Source organism: Athene cunicularia (assembly GCF_003259725.1).
Source record: "Athene cunicularia isolate RWA chromosome 5 unlocalized genomic scaffold, athCun1 chr5_part1, whole genome shotgun sequence".
Lineage (NCBI taxonomy): Eukaryota > Metazoa > Chordata > Aves > Strigiformes > Strigidae > Athene > Athene cunicularia.
In genome coordinates this window covers 17,536,017-17,560,258 of record NW_020799101.1, presented here as the reverse complement: position 1 = coordinate 17,560,258, position 24,242 = coordinate 17,536,017, and the positions used below count along the sequence as shown (strand labels likewise).

At 39.2% G+C, this 24,242-nt stretch overlaps 1 protein-coding gene across 1 annotated transcript; it reads right to left on the bottom strand.

Moving 5' to 3' along the window:
* Positions 1-2,069: 2,069 nt before the first annotated feature.
* LGMN (legumain) lies at positions 2,070-24,009 on the bottom strand. Its single transcript, XM_026849772.1, has 14 exons — positions 23,990-24,009; positions 22,713-22,892; positions 15,302-15,399; positions 14,383-14,464; positions 13,750-13,835; positions 10,666-10,741; positions 10,125-10,187; positions 9,158-9,224; positions 7,404-7,522; positions 6,636-6,725; positions 5,805-6,002; positions 4,983-5,153; positions 3,861-3,928; positions 2,070-3,062 (listed from the first exon to the last, which is right to left on the bottom strand). Exons 2-14 carry the CDS (start codon positions 22,848-22,850, stop codon positions 3,023-3,025), a joined length of 1,296 nt encoding a protein of 431 aa, XP_026705573.1. The 5' UTR covers positions 22,851-22,892; positions 23,990-24,009; the 3' UTR covers positions 2,070-3,022.
* Positions 24,010-24,242: the final 233 nt, after the last annotated feature.

Below are 24,242 nucleotides of genomic sequence, written 5' to 3'. Positions count from 1 at the left end.
GCTGCAACTTGGTTTAGACAGAACTAAGATACTACTAATTACTGGAATCTCTAAAAAAGTGCATCATCTGTGACTCCAGGTAGATTGCTTTCTGTTTTATCACTAGTAGAGAAGGGAGGGCGCTTACAGGCACTCTGAACAAAATTCCATCCATTTAAGTTCGCATTATACAGAAATAGTCAGCATACAGCGTACTATGGAGATTGATCATGCCTCCTGCCCTCCAGGTCCTCTCAAAGGAATGGCAGTGAACTGCTGTGTGCAGCAGGATGTTGGGTAGAAACACACATCAGGTTTGGCACAGGATGGCTGAAAAAGGGTCTTGAACTCTGTTCTTAGCAATAAGGAAGAGGACAGGAAGCCCAGGTGGGTGTCAGCACTCTTCCCCTGGCTTACGGAGATACACAACTATTCTGCTCAGGAAGGTTTTTGTAAATAACACAGCCTCAACTTTGCCCTGTTCTGCCTGACAATGACAATTTGCTGGTAACCTGACAGTTTTTTGCATTTTGCAGAAGTCATTCCTGCACCTCGCCATTCTAGGAATCGCAGCCTGAGGAACTACATGCCAGGCAGGCACTAAGCCTGTGTGATGCTATTTGGAGGCCTTAAAACAAATGTATTGATCAGCACAGGTGAAGGTTGTTGGTTTTTTTGTTCTGCAGGGCTGTTCCCTGAGTGTCTGCAAAGAAAATGGGTCTCTCGATGCAAACTGGAACTCCGGTAGCACGTTAATGCTTTTTGCAGGGTATAGATAAGAACCTGTTGCATCTCAGATGCAGTGACACCTTCAGCAGATTGCCTCTTGCTTTCATTTCAGCACACCCCTGAGGGAAGGGGTAACGACACCATGCGTAGCATTTAGGATGATGAAGCTCTGGAAATTGCTCTTGCAGGAGGAAACAGAGAGAACAAAATCCCACTCGCATGTCTCTGCTTTGTATCCTCAGAGCTACAACAGCGTGCAGGAGGGCCCTGGCACATTATGATAGTGAGGTACAAGTGACACCTGGGTGTCAGTAATGTGAAAATAAAAATATGTGCTGGCAGCTGATTTTTCATCTGATAATTACTTTCTGAGGCCTACTTAGTATGGCTGGAGACTCTTGGCTGTAAATTGATGCTATCTGTGAAGAACCTGGAGGGCTTTTTTTTCCCCTCTGCATTCTAGATACAAAAATGCAAAAGACCAAAAGCCTCTTCTGAATACTTCAGAAGAAAATGGGTATTTCTAGAGGGTGAAGAAAATTGTTAAAACTACAAATTGATGATGCTAAGTGCCTGAAAAGCAGACTGGATTTCTAGTGCACAGAACAACTCTAAAAGCAGAAATGTGTAAAACTTAGCAGATTTAATATATGTATTCACACAGGGCTTTTAATTTTTCCTGTTCTCTCACTCATGATAGCAGTCAGACTGCCTAAAAGCTGTCCTGTGAGGCCAGCCCTTTCTCCTGCCATCAGGGGAACACCTGCAACACATTCAAGCACTCAAGAATTTCATACTCTTATTTTTAGATTTCTGCTAAAAAAAAAACCTTTATAGATGAAAAGAAACAGGAAGTAACTTAAAAGCAGCACATATCTGAACTTTCAACATTTCCCCCCCCCCGCCCCCAGGTGCAAACTTTCATTTAATTCAGTAAAGTCTAGTTCCACATATTTTTACCTTTTCCTATCCCCCTTGACACCAGCTGTGCTCATGGATTTCTCTCACTCACTCAGCAGACAGCTGAAAGTGCTAATGTTTCTGGATTTATCTGTCTCTTCCTTATATAAAAGCAGTTTCAGCTATAACTCTCCTCTGATGAGAGCTACCCAGAACTTTCTGGAGATGCTGGTTTAGTTTTTATTAAAGCTTGGTGTGTTTTTTTGGGTTTTGGTGTTTTGTTGGTTTTTTTTTGTGGAGATGAGGTATTTTAACAGACTTTAGAAAGAACCCTGAAGTATTTCTGAATCCTGTCTCCACACGTAAAAAGGTATAGACAACCTGAAAATATTCTCAATCACCTCATAACCTCTAAATTGCCCCCTGCTTGACATTTACTGAGTCACCTCTAAGGAGTGGTGCCTTCAAATGTGATTTTTGATGTATGCTGTTGTTGCTTTTTGGTTGGGGTTTTTGGTGGATGGTTTTTTGAGGTTTTTTTTGTTGTTGTTTTTTTTTGGTTTGGGGTCAGTTTTGACATGGGAAGCTTATAGGGCTAGATAACCTTCTAATACAGTATCATAAAATTAATTAGCTCTCACTTATTTTCAAGACATGTTTAACACTGTATTGCCCTATAGGTTGATAAAACAGTCAACTTTATTTTTATTCACAGGCAATTCCTGTACTCTGTGACTTTCCACAGGTTTGTGTGTACATACATTTAATTATAGCATACTGGTGCTAAATTTACAGCATTAAATATTTGTGTTTTTCTTTGGGAAACAGTGCTTTCTACCCACAAAGACTTTTACTGTTCACAGTTTAACTGTGCTGTTAACATCCAATAGTTCTTGAATACAACTAATATTTTGAATCTGTTAAGGAGTTAAAATTTAAAGAACAAGCTTTGGTTTCTTCACTCTTTAACCAATCTGCAAATTAGTCACTGTAATGGCATTCATTAACTCTTTTAAAAAGCTCATAGTTAGCAATAGTATAAAAACACTTTCCAGAATTAATGACTCAATGCTTAAATTTCACATAGATTTAGCAATCACTCATAAGTAGTTTGTAGTGTTCATCCAGAGATTTTTTGAGAGCATTGAGATTTGAAATAAATCATCCATCTTGAAAGCTCCAGGTGTTCTGTCAAAATGCTTCTGTCAAGCCAGGAGGCTGTCAGCAGGTGGGGGTGCAGGGGAGAGCACTGGCAAGTACTGCATTGCTCACAGTCAGTCCGGTGCCTCAGCTCCCAGCACAGTTCCAGTACAGTGGTTGACTCTTCATATTGCATGCATATAACATCTGGATTATTACAGTTATGAAAAGTTATCACTTGTAGTAAGGGTTATATTAGGGACTGTTTTTTCCATCAATACCCAAGGCACACTTGATCCATGGCCAGGCATATTCTGCAACAGAGAACAATAATGAGAAACTTTTCAGGAACTCTGCTCTCAATCTATTTTGCAACCTGACTGCAGCAAGATGGCACCAGGAGTGGGGGCAGCAGTTCTTCAGCTTCTGGGTTGCATGTACACGCTGCCTAAACTACCAGTCCACGCTCCCATTCCTTACCCCTCTGCTTTCCTCTCTCTTCTTCCTCTCGCGTGACTCAGAGTCTAGGATCCCACCCTCTACCACAAACTCTTTAAGACAGAATTTCAACACCATGCTTCCCTTGCCCCTACCACACCACCAAAAGGGTCAGCCTGGACCATTATTTCCTACCACATGCTCACATATGAGGACCTTAGCACCATATTCCCTTTCCTTACCAGAACCCAGCAGTGCTGTGGTGTTCTGAGCCAGCAGCTGAGGGGGCAGCAGAGAAAATACAGCAGTTCCCAACCTTGTTTCAGTGTAAGATCATACAGGAGTTACAGGGAAACACTCACACACCTGTCATGCTATTTTATGTAATGTGGCACAGTGGGATCGTCTGAATGGCTGTAATTTTCCCTGACGGTCTTCAACAAGGAAATTAAAGGGTTACTGGGGAAATGGATCATTATGAGCGGGAGGGGACTAATAACTATATGTTTTCCAAAATAAACATTCATAATTTTAGAGCGAGAACTTTACTGACAAAATGGTCAACAGAGCAGAACAAGTTAGAAGTTTTTAGCATACAGCTTCATCTGCCTATTAACATCTGCTTTTTTAGCCCCAGCTCATACTACATATGGTGTATCTGGGAGCCTCATTACCTGTCAATGGGGTATCCTCCTTCACAAACGTTGACCAAGGCATACAGCTGTCTCAGTGCATACTCATACTGAAATAAACAAACACTGTTAATAACTGCAGTGATGAAGAGCAGGTACTGCTTATCCAAACTAAATTCTGGAAGTAATTTAGACATGCTATTAATATTCAAGGTTTCTAATTGATGGTCTTGATGATCTAGTACTAGGCTAATAGTATCCTTCTGCGCACTTTGCTCTTTGAACTTCATTAGGTAAATTCAGCTGTTGCTGCACATTGGTCCCTTAGGCAAGGCTCACCCATCAAACCAATTTCATTCAAAAAACCTCATAGCAGAGCAATATGGCCTCCTAATGGCCTGATTGATTAGAAGCACCAGCTGAAGGAGTGCATCTGCTTTTGATCTGTATACAGTACTCAAATCTTGACTAATTACAAAGTAACCCCATTGCTAAAATCAATTAATTTGCTGTTGACTCATCTTACCACATGCCACTGCCTGCTTAAATTATCCTGCCTGACATCAGGACTGGGTTTTCTGGACTAGGAACTGACCTCTCTTATTCTTGTCTAAACAGTGCTTAGCACAACAGGATTTGGCCCTCAGCTGGGATCTCAGGAAGAGTAGACAAACCCCTAAACTAAAAAGTGGCTCTCAGGAATTCAACAAGACCATGGAAGTAGCAGCTAGGCTGCTGCAAGGAACTATGCAACACATAGTCATAATACAGAAATCTGAATGTACCAGGATTATGAATTCACAGTGGTGGTGCTTGTATTTCTTTTTTGCCAGTAGAGGTGCTTCAAGCGGAACTACAACATGACTTATTTAATATAGGGATTTCTGGGCAGGAGTTGATGAAAGGACAGCACTAACTAACAAAAATTAAGGATTATTTTTGGGTTTGCTTTTACTAGAAGTACTTTTAGTAATCTTCCTGCTTATCTACAGGTGTAGTGGAAGTGGTTTCCTGCTTTCAAATTACTTAACCTTTCTTCAAAACTAAGCTGTATGATTGCTCCCAGCTACCTTTTTAATAAAAGCTGATTTTGCAGGTGTGTTTATGACCACTGTGCTTGTTTTACTGGTACGTTTATCAGGTTATATCTAATGCTTGACTTACCAAGGGCAAATGCCAGTTGAAGCAATGAGTTTTGAAGTGGTTCACCGCTGACTGGTAGCAGTCATAATTGCTGATGGTCAGTCTGTCTGACAGAATTTGGCTGGTCTGTTCTTTTGATCCTGTTACCAAGGTGATTATCTTTCGCATGGATTCTTGGATAAATTCTTTCACCTGCACATAAAACAACAAGAATATAAACCAAGCTTTTTCTAAACCTAAATTGAAGCCTTTGAATGAATTTTTTCTTTCATAAAATCTCCCTCAACTTTTGGGCTCTTTAAGGAACCCAATTTTGCTATTTCTTTTTAGCAGACTTTTGGACCTGTCTCTTTAATGCACAAATGAAAACTAGGGAGCCAAAGTCAGACTCCTGGCACCCAAAATCACTCACTGTCCTTCTAGTGTTCTGCCTGAAGAAAGAAAACACCAACACCACCAATACTGACTACCATTCTGCAGGAGCTATTTGATTTGGGAGACTTCAGTTCTACTGAGACAAGAGTTTCTCTGATACCAAAGAGTAATTCCTCGCAACCAGAATCCCTATAGATGCAGATGAGGAATTTCACGACAATAGAAACTGTGAGAATGACTTTTGCATTTGCTTATATTTGCCTAGATAATCACTACTGAACACACCTTGTGGAACAGATCCCTAAATTCTGGAGTAAACCACCAGCTAGACATTATCGGTCTGAAATTTTGTTCCAATTTGCAAAAATTGGATGTAATCCCATTGGCTTCAGGGCTGTTACATCTGCTGTTGCTTATGGTGGAAACAAATCTGACCTGATCTGTAGTTCAAATTTTTTCTTTGCTTACCTCCAGATGTGTTTTCATCTCTGCAGCAATATTCTTAGCCTCATAAATGTCATTGGCAGCCATCAGTTTTCGTTTCATGATTGCAAAAGGCACATCGGGACTAGGTGTCAGGTCATAGTGTTCTACAGGTGGCAGAGAAATGGGTACAGCTTTCTTCCCCATGCCCTGAAACTGCATCACTTTCATGGAGGAGATACTCTGAAGGTTAGAAAGTAAACAAATTAAAACTGTCTTTGCTTTGCCATGCAAACCTAACTCTCTAAACTTGCTTCATTGGAGAAAATAAAGGCGATCATAGGGTTGTGTGTGTGCGCATGTATGCTGTTTTTTTTTAACACAAGGTCAAAGCTGCCAAAAATCAGGGAACTTTTACTTCCAAAACTCACTGTAGGGAAAAAGACTGTCAGGTTAAATAACCTGACTTCTTTTCTTAACAAATATTTAATCTGTGGAATAATGAGACCATTATAAATGATACTTCTTAGCTCTTTCAATTCAAGGGATCAGTGTACTTATTAACATGCTATTAATATTCATAATATGCCCAGAAGTGATAAATACCCTTCTTATACTTGATTCAAGTGTTAAACCACTGGCAGACCTTGGAGGACAACTTGTATCCTGACTCCTCAGATTAAAGCATAATAAAAGGCTGTATTTCTGGACCATTGTCTCTTAAAAGCTAAGTAGTCTCCTGAGATGAAGTTTCATTTTCTAAATCAACCTGCCAGTTTACAGTGATTTTTTTTTAAAAAAGTTTTAAGACATGAAAGTATAGAGCACAAAAGGTTTTAAGATATATTTGACCAGGAAGCCCACTCAAATACCTACTCTGTTTCCATACTGCATCACATGGCTGGTGTTGGTGCGTTTCTTCACCAGCTGAAACTGCTTGTGGAGTGTTTCTTTTCTTAGATCCTCCTGCATGAAGAAACTTCCATGTGGTCACAGATACTTAAATTCAGCATTCTAAAAATGCAAGAAAACCTAGAAAGGGTCTTAGCTGCCAGTATGTAGAAGGAAGTATAGGGCAAGACCTATACAACCTTTGAAAGACATAAAGTTAAAAACTGAAAGATTTGACAGCATATTCTCAAATTGCTTTTAATGATCTTCTAATCTCCCAGCAAATGGGTAAGAAGGGAGTGGGCCAGTATACAAATCCCAGATTTTTTTCGGTAATATTGTTTTCCATTCTGCTAACAAATGTCTTAGTCACAGTTCAGTATTTAAGGATCCCTGAAGCAGAGGTACAATTTACCAAACTGCCCAATTTGTTTCACAGATTTAGAGATGTGGCCTCAGATTAGCAAATCAAGATTATATGAATTTGAAACTAGAAGTTAGACAGTTTCTAATCTTATAAATAACAAAATACAACATTTCTGAAGGTTAGTTTCAGAAATAAATTTAGTGGCCCAAACAAATAAAGATTATATCTGGTTCTGAGTGGTAGATAAACACTTTTACCACCTCAATTTGTTGATTTCAGGCTCACATAAAAATAAATATTTTCACAAATTCTGTAAAGGAGCTATTTTTAAAAAGCCTAGTGATTTTCATGCATGGAAATGCAGAAACCTCATCTAAATAACTTACCATATCTGAATCTTCCATCCAATTCACACTGTACCAGTCCCCAAGATAAGTCTGCCTTTCATCATCATAGTAACATGCATAAGATGACTCTCTGGGATTGGCAGCTGTTGTTGCATAAACTGTAAGACAAATAGGAAGTTATTTTTTTTCTTTTTTAACCCCCTGCATGATTTAGTACTTAACTGCATCTGATATATTTGTCTAAATATTCTGGTTTTCAATCATTTGCTTCTAAATAGCAGGAAGGAAAGAAACCTGTTAATCATTCTGTTCAGTCAGCCTCAGTGCTGTTATAAGAGCTCCTTCCTTGCTGCCAAAAGTGTGGTCTGGGGTGTTTAAAGAAGAGTATGTGCTTCTGAGTGAAAATCTACTATTCAAAGAACTACCTGAGAACAACACAGTGCCCTGACAACTACCTATACATTCATTTTCTTTATTACAGTAATGAGGACTTTTTCCAAAACTTGGAGTAAATCTTCTGCATCATCTTTTCTTCCAGAAAACGTCACCTTCTATGTAATATCATTTCTTGGGTAACACTCTACACTAAGAGAAAAGCAAAACAAACCTCTACAACATCTGCCCCAAGCAAAGTATTCCCAGTAAGCCATCACTAACACAACAGAAATGTAGTAAGACAAAAGTTATTTTGGCTTTTTGCCACAGTCAACTCCAAGCATACTTGCGTAACTGAAGGAAAGTCCAAGTTTCAAAATGAAAAACGGTTAGTTGTGCTTTTATATAGTGATCGTGTTGTTTCTACTCAGAATGTACCTGAGGCTCAAAAGCCAAAAAAAGTCTTAAATCTTGTCTTTGTAGTAAAGGAGTGCTCTTACCATCCTTTAAAATACTTACTAAGTAACTAGTTAAGCTTTGTAGTTCACCATTGAAGATGCTAAAGAAAGTTTCATAGTGTAATACATAAATTGTCAATTTTCCACTTTTGTAAGTCCGTGGCAGAGCTGGTGGTAAAACCAGAGTTCTCAGACTGGAAAGTTCTAATAGAACAAACATTGAAAATGCTGATTCACCACGTTTATTTTGAACAACTGTCAATATGAAACATTCTGTGTGAACCTTCTGTAAATCCTTGACAGGGCTGTAAGAGGTCTAGGTGGGTGCCAGGCAGCGCACTCCAGGGCCAAAGACCCAAGAAGCCAAGGATAGGCATGTGGTTGCTCTTCCCTGGAATCACAGCTTCAGAACTACAAGAAAGTCAGAGCACTCAGTCTCCCTGCCATGGAACAGGAGTTTGAAAAGATTGTGATTCCTCATCCTAATCAAGGCTGAGCTCCCAGCTCTGCAACAGAGAGCTTAGAAACCCTGAAAAATCTAAGTTCCGCTTCCTGGGTTATAGTGCAAATAAGTGTAGCAAAACTGCCTGGCAATGGTGTCTCAAGTGCCTTTGCTACTCAATGAAACTGGTAGCAGGAACTTCACACCTGCTGTTAGCAGTGCTGAGGCTGAGAAATGTCAGTATAACTTAACTGCTACCAGTTAAGGGCATAATTCCTGAAAAATACTTTTTCAACTTCTCATTTGCAAGAAACTGAAAGCTCTGCTAGTCTTTCTAACACTTCATTAATTCTTTAAAAGGAACTTCCCATAAATGGAAAATAGTACTTTCTTTAATTCTTGTGCTCCTCTGCTAAAACGCTATACAAAAGTGCTTTGAACCTGTCCCTGACACAGTATCTGTTTAGGTCTATGGCAAGTTGTGACATTTAAGTTCAGTAAGTTAACTGACTGCTCACCATTGATATTATCAGCCAAATGATTCATCATAGATCCAGACTCGCATGCTTCAATGTAAAACACCATCTAAAAAATAAACCAGACAGCTTAAGCAATTTAATGAGGAAATGGAGAAAAGTTCTTCAGTGCTTTTCAGCTGTAACTAGCTGGCCTGTACTGCTATCCCTGAAACAAAACCTAGTCATAATGCTACAAATAAAATGCTAATGCACGTAGATCCATTTTTAATTTTTGGGAACTAAGCTATGTGGAAAGCAGAAACAGTCTCAATGAAAAGACGCTATTAATCTCTATAGAATCCACCAGGATCTACTAACTAGTGTACAAAGCACAAACCAAATATACAGTCACTCTTTAGGCTCAGCACTGTACCACCACTGAATGTATTTCTGGCACCAATGTCCATTTCTTTGTTCCTACATACAGCCAGCCATAGTAGACATTACCACAGAAAGTTGCTTTAAAAAGACAAGCTACTAGAATGTTCTAAATATTAGTTTTTCTGCTTAAAACTACATGCAATGAACTAAATGCACAGAATTTTCTGACAAGAGGTACAATCTCTTAAACTAAATTAGTAACTGTAAGAGAAACATGAGGTATATACAAACTCCCTGCAGTAACAGTTCACTCTGAAGTGAACAAAGCACAGGAAGAAAGAGTCAAGGTACATATTATGAGGGTGCAGTAGTTATGGATGTTATTTCTCCACCATTGGTCAGCATGTAAATTGGTATTAAAAGGCAGTACACTACATCTCAACACTGACTGCAAATATATAGTAAACTAAAAATAGAAAGCAAAAATTTCAAGAGGATCAGTCCTTTTAAGTGCAAAATCCTAACACAAATTTCTTTGCATGACAACAGCTTCCTACTGCTTGAAACAACTTTCAAAATGAAGACATTGTCTCTCTCCCATGACAGTTGCTCTTTTAATCTCCCAACTTCTGATACACTTGTTTACCTTCCGGTATTTTTTGTGACGATACATGTACGAAATAGTCTTATTCAAGTCCCTCACATGAAGCTGTAAAATAAGAAGGCTTGTATTAAAACCACTTATGTTCAATAGACACACAATTCACTTAACAAGAATAAATGCTAATTGCTGTGAATATGTATACTGTTTCCCATTAAATACATCCAGTGCTTTGCCCTTCTGAAATACAACATTTTAGTACTCCAGAAAAAAAAAGAGTAATGGTCCCAGATCATATGTATAGTGCACAAGAAACCCAAGTCATACCTGTGTGAAACAGTCTGCTTGGACCATCAAGGTCCAATGAAATATTAAAAGAGATAACTTAATTTCAACTGAATGCTTCAGATTCAAATTGGAAAAAATCCAAACTGCTATGATGAGGAAAATATTGCTGGTTTTCCGCCTCCCCACCTCAGTATGGCAATGCATCAAATATTTTTGTGTTTTACATTTATTACTTATTATTTTAGTGTGCCACTAAAAGGATATTTTTTATGACAAAGTAATCCTCCAAAATGCTTACATCGTCATCAGGAAAAGCCAGAAGTCCTGGAGCTCCATGGTCAGTGAAATAAACAAACACATGATCCTTGGGACCACTGTAACGAAAAAATTGCAAATTCTTTCTAACCACTCCAACCTAATCTTCATTACAACAACAATCATCTGCTTCTCAATGCCAAGACATGTCAATATTTGCAAATAATACAGCTGAAGTACCTCCTCCTCTTGCTAGTATTTTTTTCCTCCCAAAGTATGCTACTTTGGGTGCTTATGAGAGGAGATGAGTGTCTGCAAAAGGAATGAAAACACAGATATAGGCTAGTCCCTCAAGCATGGGGAATACAGCAATTACACTTCATGTTTCAAACTGTAAATTGATTGCTGGTGAGGCAGGGGCTGGTATGTCAAGTATAGTGGGAGCACAGTTGGTTTTTAATGCATATCTGAAGAATCTGTTATACTGTGGGCATCTGTAGCAGTCTGGTAAAAAGGAATGCTTTTATAGCTAAGTTATACCAAGGCACCAATAACCCAGGGATAAATCATAAAAACTTCTTTGATAAGATCCTTAGGTATGTTTATGTACTACCTTGTTGTGATCTGTAGGGCCACCCTTAGCCAGATCAGTGTCAGCCTACATCTCCATGAAGAACTGATGTGCATGCAAACTCCCCTGTTAATCTAGACTGGCATTTGCACTAAGAGGTTCTGCAGTCGGCTGAGCACTGCAAGCTCACAGACTTTGATTCCTTAACATCTGTATAGTACACTGTTTGCTGTAGATTATTATTGCACTCTAAAGCAAACAGATCGGGTTTGGGTGATATTAAGGTCTTGCCCTGATAGCCAGATCTGCAAAGGGATTTTGCTTTTAACCTGTATTCAGGGACAATTAAATATAAAATATGCAAACAAATTGGAAGGAGTCCCCAAGCCCTCCTCTTTTCCTCTGTATCAGTGGTCCAGCAATCCATATTTGCTTTTGCTCTTTCCTGACTGCAAAGAGGTACAACTACAGCAGCTCAAGGGGACACTGTCCAGCCCTCTGCCTGGCCAATAATCTGCTGATTAGGAAAGAACCTGGAAGACAAACTTGAAGTCCTCTGGGCAGAGGACAACTGAGTTCTTGTCCCACCCAATAGCAGAAGTCAGGCCACTGGGAAATTCACACATTGCCTAACAAAGAAGGCCTCATTTATTTTTCTGGCTCCCACTCTTGACCCTCAGTGCAAAAATTTTGGTGTGGTGAAATGTAAATAACTAGCACTTTTATAAGTGGGTTCAAGTTGTCTTCCTGAGTAGCTCAGAGTCTTTGGCCATCTGCATATACACTCCCTTATTTGACTTGTAACATCAAGCTTTTACAGGTGAGGTGTGTTCTTAAGTACCTTTTTTCAATGAAAAATGCTTTATAGTCACATCTTGACTCATTCCAGCTACTAGAAGAGAACAATCTAGTAAATGAGCAGTAATTTATTATCTTTTCGCCTATAATGATATTTGCCTTGCATATATAATTTTCTATCTCAGCTTTTCAGGATGAAGTTTAAACAATTGGGAGCAACAGCTTATTCAACTACTGTCCGGCTCCTTCTCTTTTTTATTCTCCCCAACACCAGGGACAGATTCTTCTGATTCATTGCTTTGCCTCTAAAATTAAACTGTCAATATAGATAGGTACTCACACACTTTTTCTTTAACTAGGTTAGTCCTTCCAAATGGTCAAATTTAAATTCCTACATGTTTTACAAGAGATACTGTACATAGAAAAATACAACATAACTCTTTACCAGCAGTACTGAATCAGAAATATAATACACCTTAGTAAACAGGCATCATACTTCCATATCTCAAACTCCGTAGAAGCAAGATGAGTAACTGACACCAGGTGTCTTTCCAAGAGGTCTTCTAATTAGGCCATCAAATATATTGCTTTTATTCTTGAATCATCGAAATTACATAAGCCTTTACAAATGACACCCATTAGAATCACAGAATCATCTAGGTTGGAAAGGACCCTGGAGATCATCTAGTCCAACCGTTCGCCTAGCACAGTTCCCACCTACAGCATATCCTTAAACTCTAAATCGACCCGACTCTTGAACACCTCCAGGGATGGGGACTCCACCACCTCCCTGGGCAGCCCATTCCAACGCCCAACGACCCATTCTGTAAAGAAATGCTTCCTAATATCTAGTCTAAACTTTCCCTGGCACAACTTGAGGCCATTCCCTCTTGTCCTGTCGCTTTCTACTAGGCTAAAGAGGCTCAATCCCCAGCTCTCTGCAGCTTCCTCTCAGGTAGTTGTAGAGGGCGATGAGGTCTCCCCTCAGCCTCCTCTTCTCCAGACTAAACAATCCCAGTTCCATTTAATTATAGATCTTACATTCTACTTATCCAGTCTACAATTTATTATTGTTCATATATTAGAATATTGTCAAAACTACCATCATTTGTGTAACTCGGTTTACAAATTCCTTAACCATAATACATAAATTACAAGATTAATTGCTTATACTACTTTTTCAATCACAAAGATTTTTTTGCATTAAATATAAACCATAATTTCATTTCATTACATTCAAGGCTTCAATAACCTTACATCTGCCACAAAGACCAAGGCTGGGATTAGATATGCAGTTCTTCCAGCTGATAAACTGTTTAAATTCTGTCCCTCTGTCACTGACTGCTAAATCCCACCACTTCAGGTGACTGATACAACTGTTCGTGTAGCTTAAGGCAAGCCTTAGCAAACCCCTTCTAAAGGTCTCCAAACCTTAATAAAATTCTCTTTGAATAGCCACACTTGCAAAAGAGAATAGTCTAAATAACAAATACTTTGATGAAGTTTATACTATTCTCTACAGTTTTTATACCTTAATCTATTCTGGACTCCATACCAGTCAAATATCAGCAATTGTTTCTTGGTACTGGATAGTTTAAGAAACCAGAATCATTGTATTTCTAATATGAATGACCTGGAACTGCCATCAATAGTCTTGCAGGATTCTCAAGTTCCTCTAATTTACCCTCTTCTTCTGTTGAAATCAGTGCTAATGCACAACAACACAGGGAATTATTTTCTAAATTAAACTTCTCTTACCTTTTCAAGACTTTCCCTGATCCCACTCCCTTCATTGCTTCCACATCTCCTCGGAGAATAGCAAGAAAATTCTTTGGAGTAACATCCTAAGGATTTAAGGGGATTAAAGTTAAATCTGATCACAAAACCAACAATAAAATCTTCATTTAGAAAGATGGCTTTTGAAAGTCAGAATCCGTGCATGGATAGCAAGTTCAGCTGACCAGCCTTTTCAATCCATCACTATATAATGTATTAGGCACTGATGAGTCACTTGGATACTGAATCATGAAATCACCAAGTGACAAAATTACTGTTCTGATTTAATAAAATAATGTCTTACACAGCTGTTCTTCAAACTGAGTTACAACATTTATGAATGCAAGACTTTTCCTCCCTGTATTTCATGTGCCAGCACAGAAACAGTATAAAGATTTACTTTTATGACCACTGCTTCACTTCAAAGCATCTATTGTTTATATTCATCTTACGAACACCAAACTTCACCCCAAACCATGCAGGTGAGTAAGCTGGAGGCTTTATACTATGTGCATTTTGGAGTGTAAGCTACTCCTGTCAGCATAGGCTGAAAGGATTTATTCAGAACATTGGCTAATGCAGAACCTTCCCTGGGGAATGGTGTTTCATTCCTACCTCCTTTGTATAGTCCTTGGGCACTCCAGCATAGACATCTGTGCCATTAGGTCTATTGATGACAATGCCTTTTGTTGGATTTCTGAAAGTTAAACAGACCATAAATATGAATAATTAGCCATGTGCCATAAAAAGACCACAGAATAACTGTCCTGGCTGGCCAGCTTACCTGAGAGAGAGAGTATGGGTACTTGTACCATGTGTCATTAAGTGATCTCAGAATATAAAGACATTTTCACTTCAGCCAGTTACATATGCTTGCCTCAAGTCTCCTTACCCTCAGAGTACCTCCAAGTATCCTATCTCAGATCATGTTGATTAACCTGAAGATGCAGGTGGGTGGTCTCTTATACTATCAGTTCTCTACTTTCAGTCTTTCCTTTAGTTCCCTTTACTCTTTGCTCTCAGTGCTGCTGAGCATGTGAAGTCTGCTGACTTCTGCTGAAGTTGTCTCAGAATTAGAGGCTGTTTCATATAGAAAATAATGATACGCTCTAGACAGTCACCAAGAATGGGACATGTACACTGTTGAATGTACATTCTGGGAATTAATCTGATAATGTCCTTTCAAAAAAGCCCTGCAAGTAATACACAGAGCTTCCCTATGTTTGTGTTTTTAAGCTATTTCTTTGCTGTAAAATGTTACAGCTGGGAGTTAAGATCACTTACTCTCATAACAATGAAGCTCTGCAGTCCTCAGTGCCACAACTGATGCTGAGTTGTGAAGTGAGGCTTAGAAAGCTCATGAGCACATTTCAAAGGAGAACTACTGTGCTAACAGATAAAATGTCTCTTATGCATATCACTGGTGGTTTTAAAGGCTTTTCTTACAAAACGACTACAAACTCAGAACTCATTGGTGACTATGGCCTGTTTCTAGTAACCATATAGTTTGTGACTAGGCACATTCATCACTTACTCATCATTATCAGCAATGTCATCATACATCATGACAATGATCTGTTCATCTGGAATTCCATTTCGGTGTACAATCTGGTACGCATGGCACACGTCTGCCTGAAATTAAGCAGATCTTCATTACTAGCTTTAACAGAGATGTTACCTTTGAGACCAGAACAAAAAGAGCTTTGCAGGCCTAAGGCTATTGACCAAAAGAAACTGCATTCAAATATAAGAGATTGAGAGTTGCTAGAGGACTGAAATGCAAAGGTTAAATCAAAACTCTGTGTCTTTAACAAGAAGTAGTTGCATTAATAATAAAGACTATGATTAAAATCTCTCATTTACCTATTTTGATTTCTTATTTAAACAAAAAACAGACATTACTTCAGACTTGGTACAGATAACAAAATTTAACAAAAGTTTCACAGCAATGTTCTGCATTTTATAAGCAAATCGAAATGAAAACCTTGTGCACTGACAGACCAATCCAAAGTATGTCAAGAAGAAGAAGAAGAGTTGGATTTCCACCAATTTCAATTAGTTCTGCACCAAGCTTGCATGACTAAGCATCAAAGACTGTCCTTGGCTTAAGCAAGTATGGTTTACCAATCTCATCTCTGCAATGATTTTATTAAATTTTGTTTTACTAGGTGAGAATTTTGGTTAAGGAAAATTTCCTTTTTAATTATGTATTTCTTGTAGAGTAACCCTGAAGCAACTTCAGGTCAAGAAAACATATTTCAGTGGAAAACAGAACTGCAGAATTTCTATTCAGGCTCTTTTCCTGACTTGTGCAGGATATTAATAAGCAGCTTTTCTTTACAGAATCATCTTCCCATGATGCAGAAATAACAATACTCATCAAAGTCATATTACAGTAAATGTAAACCTCTATCGGTATGCCAAATTCTTAGTAATCCCAGTCCAAATAATTCTATTCTTTTAGACTTGCAGTCTGTGAATGACCTAATGGGATATTAACAATCGCTGAACTAGAACTCTAAAACAATCTCTAAAAATCTAAATCTAATCTAAACCTAATTTAAATCTCAATCCAAAACTAAAACAATCTCCCAACTAAACTGTAGAACTACAACCTACCACATGCTAGAAAAAGCTGTGCTGATTTAATGGAAGAAATCTCATCTAACAAATGCACACTCCAAATGCAGACAAGAAGCAAGCTTTAAAGCTCACGTCTGCTGAACTGATCTAATTTTCTAGTTTGTAAACCAAACTGAAGTGGTTTAAGTGCACCTACATAAATTCAGATGACTTAGGAATATTAGTGATCTCGACTAGTTTAACTGAAAGGACACTGTAAAATCCTGTCACTTTGTAATCTTTGCTCTTCTAAGTGTAGCTGCAGATGAAAATAGGGTAGTTGTGCAAGATTCTGGGAAGGGTGAGGCACATTCAATGCTAATGAACTCTCCCACATCAAAATCTCTTCACGTGACTAATCCTGAATGTTAAATTGTCCTTACTAAAGCAGTTCCATTTCCTACTATGCACGTCAGCCTATGTTCTTCTCCAACTCTCCCAGACAATCTCCACTGTTTATTGTTCTCCATTTCCTTGTATGTCATTATACCACCTGCTGCCTCAACAAGTCAAAAGGTAAAGGTTAAAAGGAGTTACAAAGACATCACATATAATATGAAACAGGCAAATGCAGGTTGGACTAAATATGTATTTGATTTTCAGAAGCAACCCAAGCAGAAGAAAACACTACTCAGGGCTTCTCTACACTGATTGATGATCATAAATCCCCTCTCACTCTCAAGACATAATACACTTCTGTTATGCTGACAGAAACAATTATAGGTTAGCAACATGAGGAAATACTTAGGCATACTATAGTTATATAACAGCAACATACTCAACCAGCAAGTGTCTGTGCTCCCACAGACATGTGGCTGGCCAGTAGGAACTTCAGAGATGTTTTTGATTAATAGCAAAGTACACCAAATTAGTTAAGCTTAGTAAATGCATATGATCAGCTTTTTTTGTCTGCTCTCTCCATCCTTACAATCCATTGAACGTTTGCTATGTTCTGTCTTAGTAAACAGTAGACATTGGCAGTAAGTTTAAATGGGTTAAATTTAAATTCCCAAGTGTGGAGGGAAACAGATCAATGTCACCAACTCCCCTCAACCTTAACTTATCTCTGTTTGGGGATTGTCCCAGCCTTTTAAGGCTTTTGCTAAGGTAACAGTACCTACTGGTATCACCAACATAGTAGACTAGAGCAGCAAAAACATGTTTTACTGCTAAAACGCCATTGGCTAAGATAGGACAGTTCTGAGTAAACAGCTGCAGGTTTCTGTATAGAATTAGCTGACCTGACTAGCCACGTCTGATGTTGCTCACATGTTCCTCCTGTTCCCTCTGTACACGTAAAAAAAAAAAAACCTCTATAAAACCAGAACAGAAACAGTCTGCTGCTAGAGCAGAGAGGCGTATGTGAATCTAGAATATTTCCTGTTGATGTGCAACTGCCTCTCAAATACTACTACTTGAGCCTGGCTTCTTCTAGAAGTATTTCTGGCATATCTGTACCTGTAAACCACCCTATAAGAGACAGACAATATTGTTCCAGATCTCTTGCTGGTATTATTCTTGTTGGTTTAGTATGTGAAACGAATGCTATGAACATTGACTGGATAAATTGTCACTAACTGCAAATCACACTTTTGTGGCCATGATTTGGGGTGGGTAGCAGCTGCCCTGCACAGTGTAGCTGTAGAGCTGCTACTGCACAACTGACCTCACATGCCAGCTCCAAACTGGACACTGTTAATAGCATGGTTCAGACCTTTCATCCCCAGGTTAGTGTAAACCTGTAGCTAGCTGTTGCTACAACTTTCCTCTGTCATACAGCTGTTGACACATTTGTTTGACACAGCATTCAAGTAGACTGCTGGGAGGGGACAGGGGGGTAGGATGGTGCAAATTTTTGGAAAAATCAAGTTGATTTACGATGCATGCATGCATAGTTCCTAAAGGGAAATGCTTGGACTTCTGTGAAATTGATTACTTTTTGTCTTATGACTGCTAGGTTCATGGCTAAAAGGCATGTGTAATGAACTGTCGGCTTCAGTGCAAAGTGGTGGCACTGTTCCCATTACAGGTACACTGAAATGTCCCAGCCTAATAAAGAATGAATCCTAATACATCTGAAATATCAGCCATGTTTCATTCCCTTACTTAAGCATGTATCAGTGAATCAGCCAAAACCAGTAACTGTATTAAGAACTTAGGACAGGTTTTCCTGTAGCTTCCATTACAATTCTGTAGCACAGTGAGGAAGTGTTTGTTAAAGCCAGGTACCCAAGGCACTCTCAATGTCCATCACCTGCAAGACTGTGGTGAATTTAGGACTGGGCTAGAGTAAGATACTGCTCTGGTTGGTATATCCAAAGCCTGGAATAAATACAGTCCCTGGCCCATAAAGCTCAGTAAGTACAAGACTAAAACCAACCGAATACAGACCCATGGATGCAAATTCAAATGTTTTTATTGTCAGCATTTTAACAGACTTTTTCAGCTCGTTTTCTCCTCGAGTATGTACTCCACCTTTAGTAAGACTGTGTTCACACCAGGCTTTTTCATTGACTATGTCTTTTGCAGTATCCAGAAAGTATTGGTCTGTCTCTGATCTGTTTGTGAAGCCAGCTTCAGGTTTGAGTTAGCTGGTACAATCAGCTCCCAGGAGAGGCAGAAGTATATACAAAATTCTATTTCTCTTAAGGAGAACTAGTTTGTTGGCTCATTCTCTAAACCTACCAGTAGCATTTAATGCTGTATTTGGACACATATGTCACTAAGCTTTCCAGAGATATATCTAGTTCTTTACATAGTAGAAACCTCAGCCACCTTCCCAGAGAAAGGGGGGAATGCTCTTTCTGGTATATTATTATGAGTGCTTAGTTGTGTTTAGGAAATAGCAGTGAATCTAGTAATAAAAAAGCTGCCATAGAGATGTCAGAGTAACTGCTGAGGAGCAGAAAGGAGCAAGCTGATAGTTCCTCCACAGCCCAAGCAACTCTAACAAAAAACCACTAAGATATGGGTGAAAACATCAAAGAACTGAGAGGCCACAAGCACAATGCAGTACACAAGCTAGCTTTGCAATGACAGTAAGCCCAGCATACTGGGCTGTATCCTACTCAAAACACTTAAATTTTATTTTAAGAACTTGATGAAACAAATGAGTAAGGCAAGTTTAGATCATTCTGATTAGGACACAGTCCCAGCTCAGCCATCACAGAGGAAACAAGTGCCTGCAAGGTGTGAATCTCACTCGCAGATAAGTGCAAATGGTGGGTTTTTTCCTCATCTTGTCTACACTTGAGGTTTGCAACACTGACAGTGGATCCTGACCACTGACAGCTGAATTACAAGTTTTAGAATGAGTTTCAGATTCCTTGAGGTTACAGGTTGCTCAGTGCTTCCAGGGTCTGTAGAGTTTTTACAAACCTACTGTTCATGGGGTCTGTACAGCATACAATGATGGACAATTTCCCCAACAACTTCTCAGGTATGAAATTTGAGAAATTTTTGAAGGTGCAATCTTCTTTTCCTCCTTTTATGGTGGTTTAGTCAGATGAACACATACTTTCTGCAGTACTTACCTGGTGACAGTAAGAGAGTATGTTTTGACTGGGTTGTGTGCAGAGAGCATGCCAAACTGGAGCTCACAAAATATAAATATAATACAAACATGCAACATCATGTATTAACTGTACCCTGAACAGCTGAACTGAGCAATTGAAACCCAGAGATGTGTGTGCTGAGGTCTCAAATTACAAAGTGCTTAGTGACTGCTTAGTTCCATGTAGTGAAGAGCAGCCAGTCCAATAATAAAAAACAGTCACACCAAGTAACTATTTACAGGAACATTGACATCTACAAATTCACATTCACATACACAGGCTAAATCAGAGAAATTCTGAGCACAACATATTTTCTTCTGCAGCTTCTCCCTTGGAAAGCAAAGAATTACACAAATCTGCAATCCTGGAGGACTGCTTTGCTTTCTGATAGTACAGGTATTATTCTACTGAAAAATAGCACGTGTTTCTTCATGTATTCATTGTGGAATGACTTTAACGATGGATGAAGCACAGAACTGGAAGTCCAAGTCCTATTCCTAGTCCCACTGCAAGTGACTCAAATTAATAATTTGAATATTTACAGTGCTTTTGTTTCCACTGCTGGAAGGTAGGGAGCACTAACACGCACAAAGACATGGTGATCAGTCTGCATAATATTTCCAAAACCTATATATATATCTGTATATATATCTGAGATTTCTGTAGTACCTTTCTTCCTCTGTATAACTCTCCTAAAAGTCTATGATTCAGCTGGTTTTGCCAGGAATAAAATTTCCTCACTTTTTTGATACCCAAGGCACCCTTCTTTGGATTACACTTTGTGGCACACAGAGTGGATTTTCCATGACTAACTGCTAGGTCTGTCTGGCAGTGTGCCCTCCCACCACGGGTGCTCACTCCTTCCAGGCCCTTAAGGTTGGTCACAAATGGCCACTAAGCAAGACAGCACAGACTGCTGATGTGCTGCATCTTGGGGGAATTGATTTTTTTTTGTAACAAGTTAGAGGCATGGCATCTTGCCCAGGACAGGTAGGTAGGAGCTCAGTCCCATTCTGAAGCATCCTTCACGCAGACTCTTACTTTATGACGCTGATTTTGTAACTTCCATAGGATTATTAGTGGTGTCCTTTTCTTTTTTTTCCAATTTTTAATATTGTACCTGAAGCAAGCAGGAATGGTTAAAATACAGAACTCTCTAGAACTGAAATTCAGAACAATCTGACATTGCAAATATTTTGCATTGTTAGTTGACATCTTCAAAATGAAGATCTTTAAAAAAAATCCCTTTCTCATTTTTCTAACCTTCAAAAGCAATTACTCAGTAACTGTCTGCAAAGCACAACCGCACTCAAAAGTTGATTTGCTTCTGTGAAACTGGCATGTTAAAAGACTTATTGTTGAACACAAATATCTGAGTGTGCATCTTATGTTCTTAACTACATTATAGCTGGCAGATACACTTGTCATTGAAAGCTCACTGACAGAAAGGTTGAAAAGTCTGTGCTTAGGCAACTGTAGAAAAGGAATTCTCATGAACCACAGCTTCAAAAACCTAGTTTTATTTAAAGAATGAATGTTGCTGTATTAACTCCTCCTAGAATGGGAGTGAGACAGCAAGACTGGTTGTAATAGTAATAGCAACAACCAGAGTACAACTCAGTAATTATATTTAGACAACCCAGGGCAGGCAGTGATTAAGTGCACCACTAGTATTTTTTATAATTGTTTTCCAATTCCAGCTTTAAAAATACCCTTTTTAAGACTTAATTTGAAATAAGAATATATTTTATTAAGGCTGTAATATTCCCACTATGGTATCAGGCAACAGCTACAGTGCAAGGAGCTGGCAAAATCCCTGAAAGCAGCCTGTCAAAGCATGGAGCTAGGATTTGTTAGTAACAGGTTCTTCTTCAGATGCAACAAGGTTGTCAGTCTGGTTCATTCAGTTTTAAGCTCATCACTGTGCTGAAAGTTACAAGCAATTAATGTGTTTAAGGGATCGCCCAAGAACTCCTCAAAGGGAAAAGCTCCTGTAGTCTCCTGACAGCTGATTACAAGTCTTGAACTTAATCAGAGTTAAATCACTTGGATGTAATCCTGTCCACCCTGACACTCACACTCAGACCACAATTCCACAACACACTGGCTTCGACAGCTGTGTCAAACTCAGGAGTTCCTGTTCCGTTTTCTCCTCTTTCTACCATTCTCCGATCCCTGCACCCTGTTGCACCATATCCTTGTTTTGTCAACACAGCTCTGAGACTGTGCTGTCAAACACAGTCAGCAAACAGATTCAGGTTAAAAAGGGCCCCCTTCTGCATGTCCTCCACCTCCCAAAAACATACTGTGCATTTGCAGCCTTCACAGATTTTTTTTAAAGAAAGGGAGCTTTTTCATAACATAGGAAAAAGAGGAAAACAAATGGAAAGAAACATGCATGTGTCTCAAAATGATATTTAATTCTAGACATCGTTTGTTCACCTGCAAGCTGGGATCAGATCCTCCTGCTAATGACAGGTTTTCAAAAGATGAATGATTGGACGAATTTGTAAGTAAAAAAAATTTCAAATAGTAAAAGGAGCAGTGGAGGGGAATTCTTGGGGCAAGAACAAGAATTAAGGTCAGGCTCTGACTGAATCTTGTTGCTTTTGTTTTGAAAAAACTTCACACAATCCTGGAAGTCTAGAAGTAGAAGCACTTGCCCAAATGGCAAAACTAGTCTAGGCAGTTGTCATCTCCCCACGAGTCCCAGAACTGCCATTTTCTGGAGCGTGGCCAACATCAGCACATGGGACCAGTGGTCCTTACCTGGTGTCGATAGTTGTACCAGCCGTTCGAACCTGCCACAAGCACCACCCAGTGCTTGCCTCCATCTTCAGGTTCTTCCATGGGGAATGTGCTGATGCCCAGAGCACAGCTCAGCAGCACAACTGCTTTCAATATCATCTCTCTTCTTTAATCAATCCACAAATGCGAAAAAGAAAATTCCTAATGAAGAAGTTTGAGAGAATAAATCAGAGGACAGTCAAAAATAAAGCAAAAGCAAAACAATCATCAGTAGTATCGCAACTAGAAGCTTTTCTTGCATGTAGGCATTGTGTGTGTTTTACAGACCATTCAACCCACAGCACAATTTCTGGTCATACCTCCTTTTAGCTTCTATTAGTTACAAGAGTATTCTCTCAGCTTTCAAATCCAACTGAAAGCAATCCTGTATAGGACAGGCAAGTCTTTCAGCTCCCTCTGGTTGTTTTGTCCTATAATTGCTAGTAATGAATAAGTCTCAAATACAGAATAAGCCTCACTATCAAGTATTTCAGAGATAAAACTTTTTCAGATCAATACTATTTATTCTCTTGGTCTCTGCTTACATATTTCCCTGGTTTCCACTTACTGGAATCTAGCCCATTATTACTGAGCTGCTGTGGGCACAAGGATGCATAGACATGGAGAACTGCTTGGTAGTTGGAAGGTGAGAGTGTCACAAAAGCTCTCTGTGCCCAGAAAGCCAGAGAGGGTGGAGAGAGGCCATGCTGCTGTTCTGCACAAGATACAGACCTAACTGCTGGAGGGAAGTGCAGACTGTGAGAGCCTCATGCTATTTGTGCTACCTGTTACGCTAGTGGAGAGCAAATGTGAACTAGTACCACATGAAAGAGTAGCATTTTCATCGCTTTTGCACAGTGGTTAAGTGTTTGCACAAGGTGCACAACAAGACTCAGGTCTGAGCCTGTAGATGCCAGAAAAAGAGCCAGAGAAGAGGTTAAAGCCCATGAAGAAATGGCTCTTTCTACTTTCTTGAAGTACACACTAGTGAACCTACTGAGCACCCTGATTGTCTGATTAAGTGTTTGCTCTGAAAGCAAACAATCCAGCCATATCTAATTAAAGGTTTGCTTTTTGGGTGTTTTGGAGCCAGAAGGAGGAGCAGGTTATGTATATTGGTCACAGTCCCAGGTCTGTTGCATCCCATGTGTAATTCCTAAAGCAAACTCCCCTGAAGAATTGTATGGTCTTGGCACACACACAAAGATTACATATTTTCCCATGCTCCAAGAGATGGGATTTTACACTGGTCTACTTACAAAAAATTGATTCCGGAGGTTGACTGTTGCTGCTATATATGGAAGAGGTGTTGTAGTAAGAGGTGGAGCAGTCTACATTAGCATGGCTTTCTTTGGAATAAAAGCTTGAAATTCCCAAGCCATAAGACACAGTCACAAGGCACAGTGTCAAAGCTGCCACTAAACTAAATAACTAAACCGTATCTAAGTCAGTCTCAGCTCCCCACAGTCAAAACCATCCATCTTCAGCCACTCAGGCTGAAACAGAGAAGTA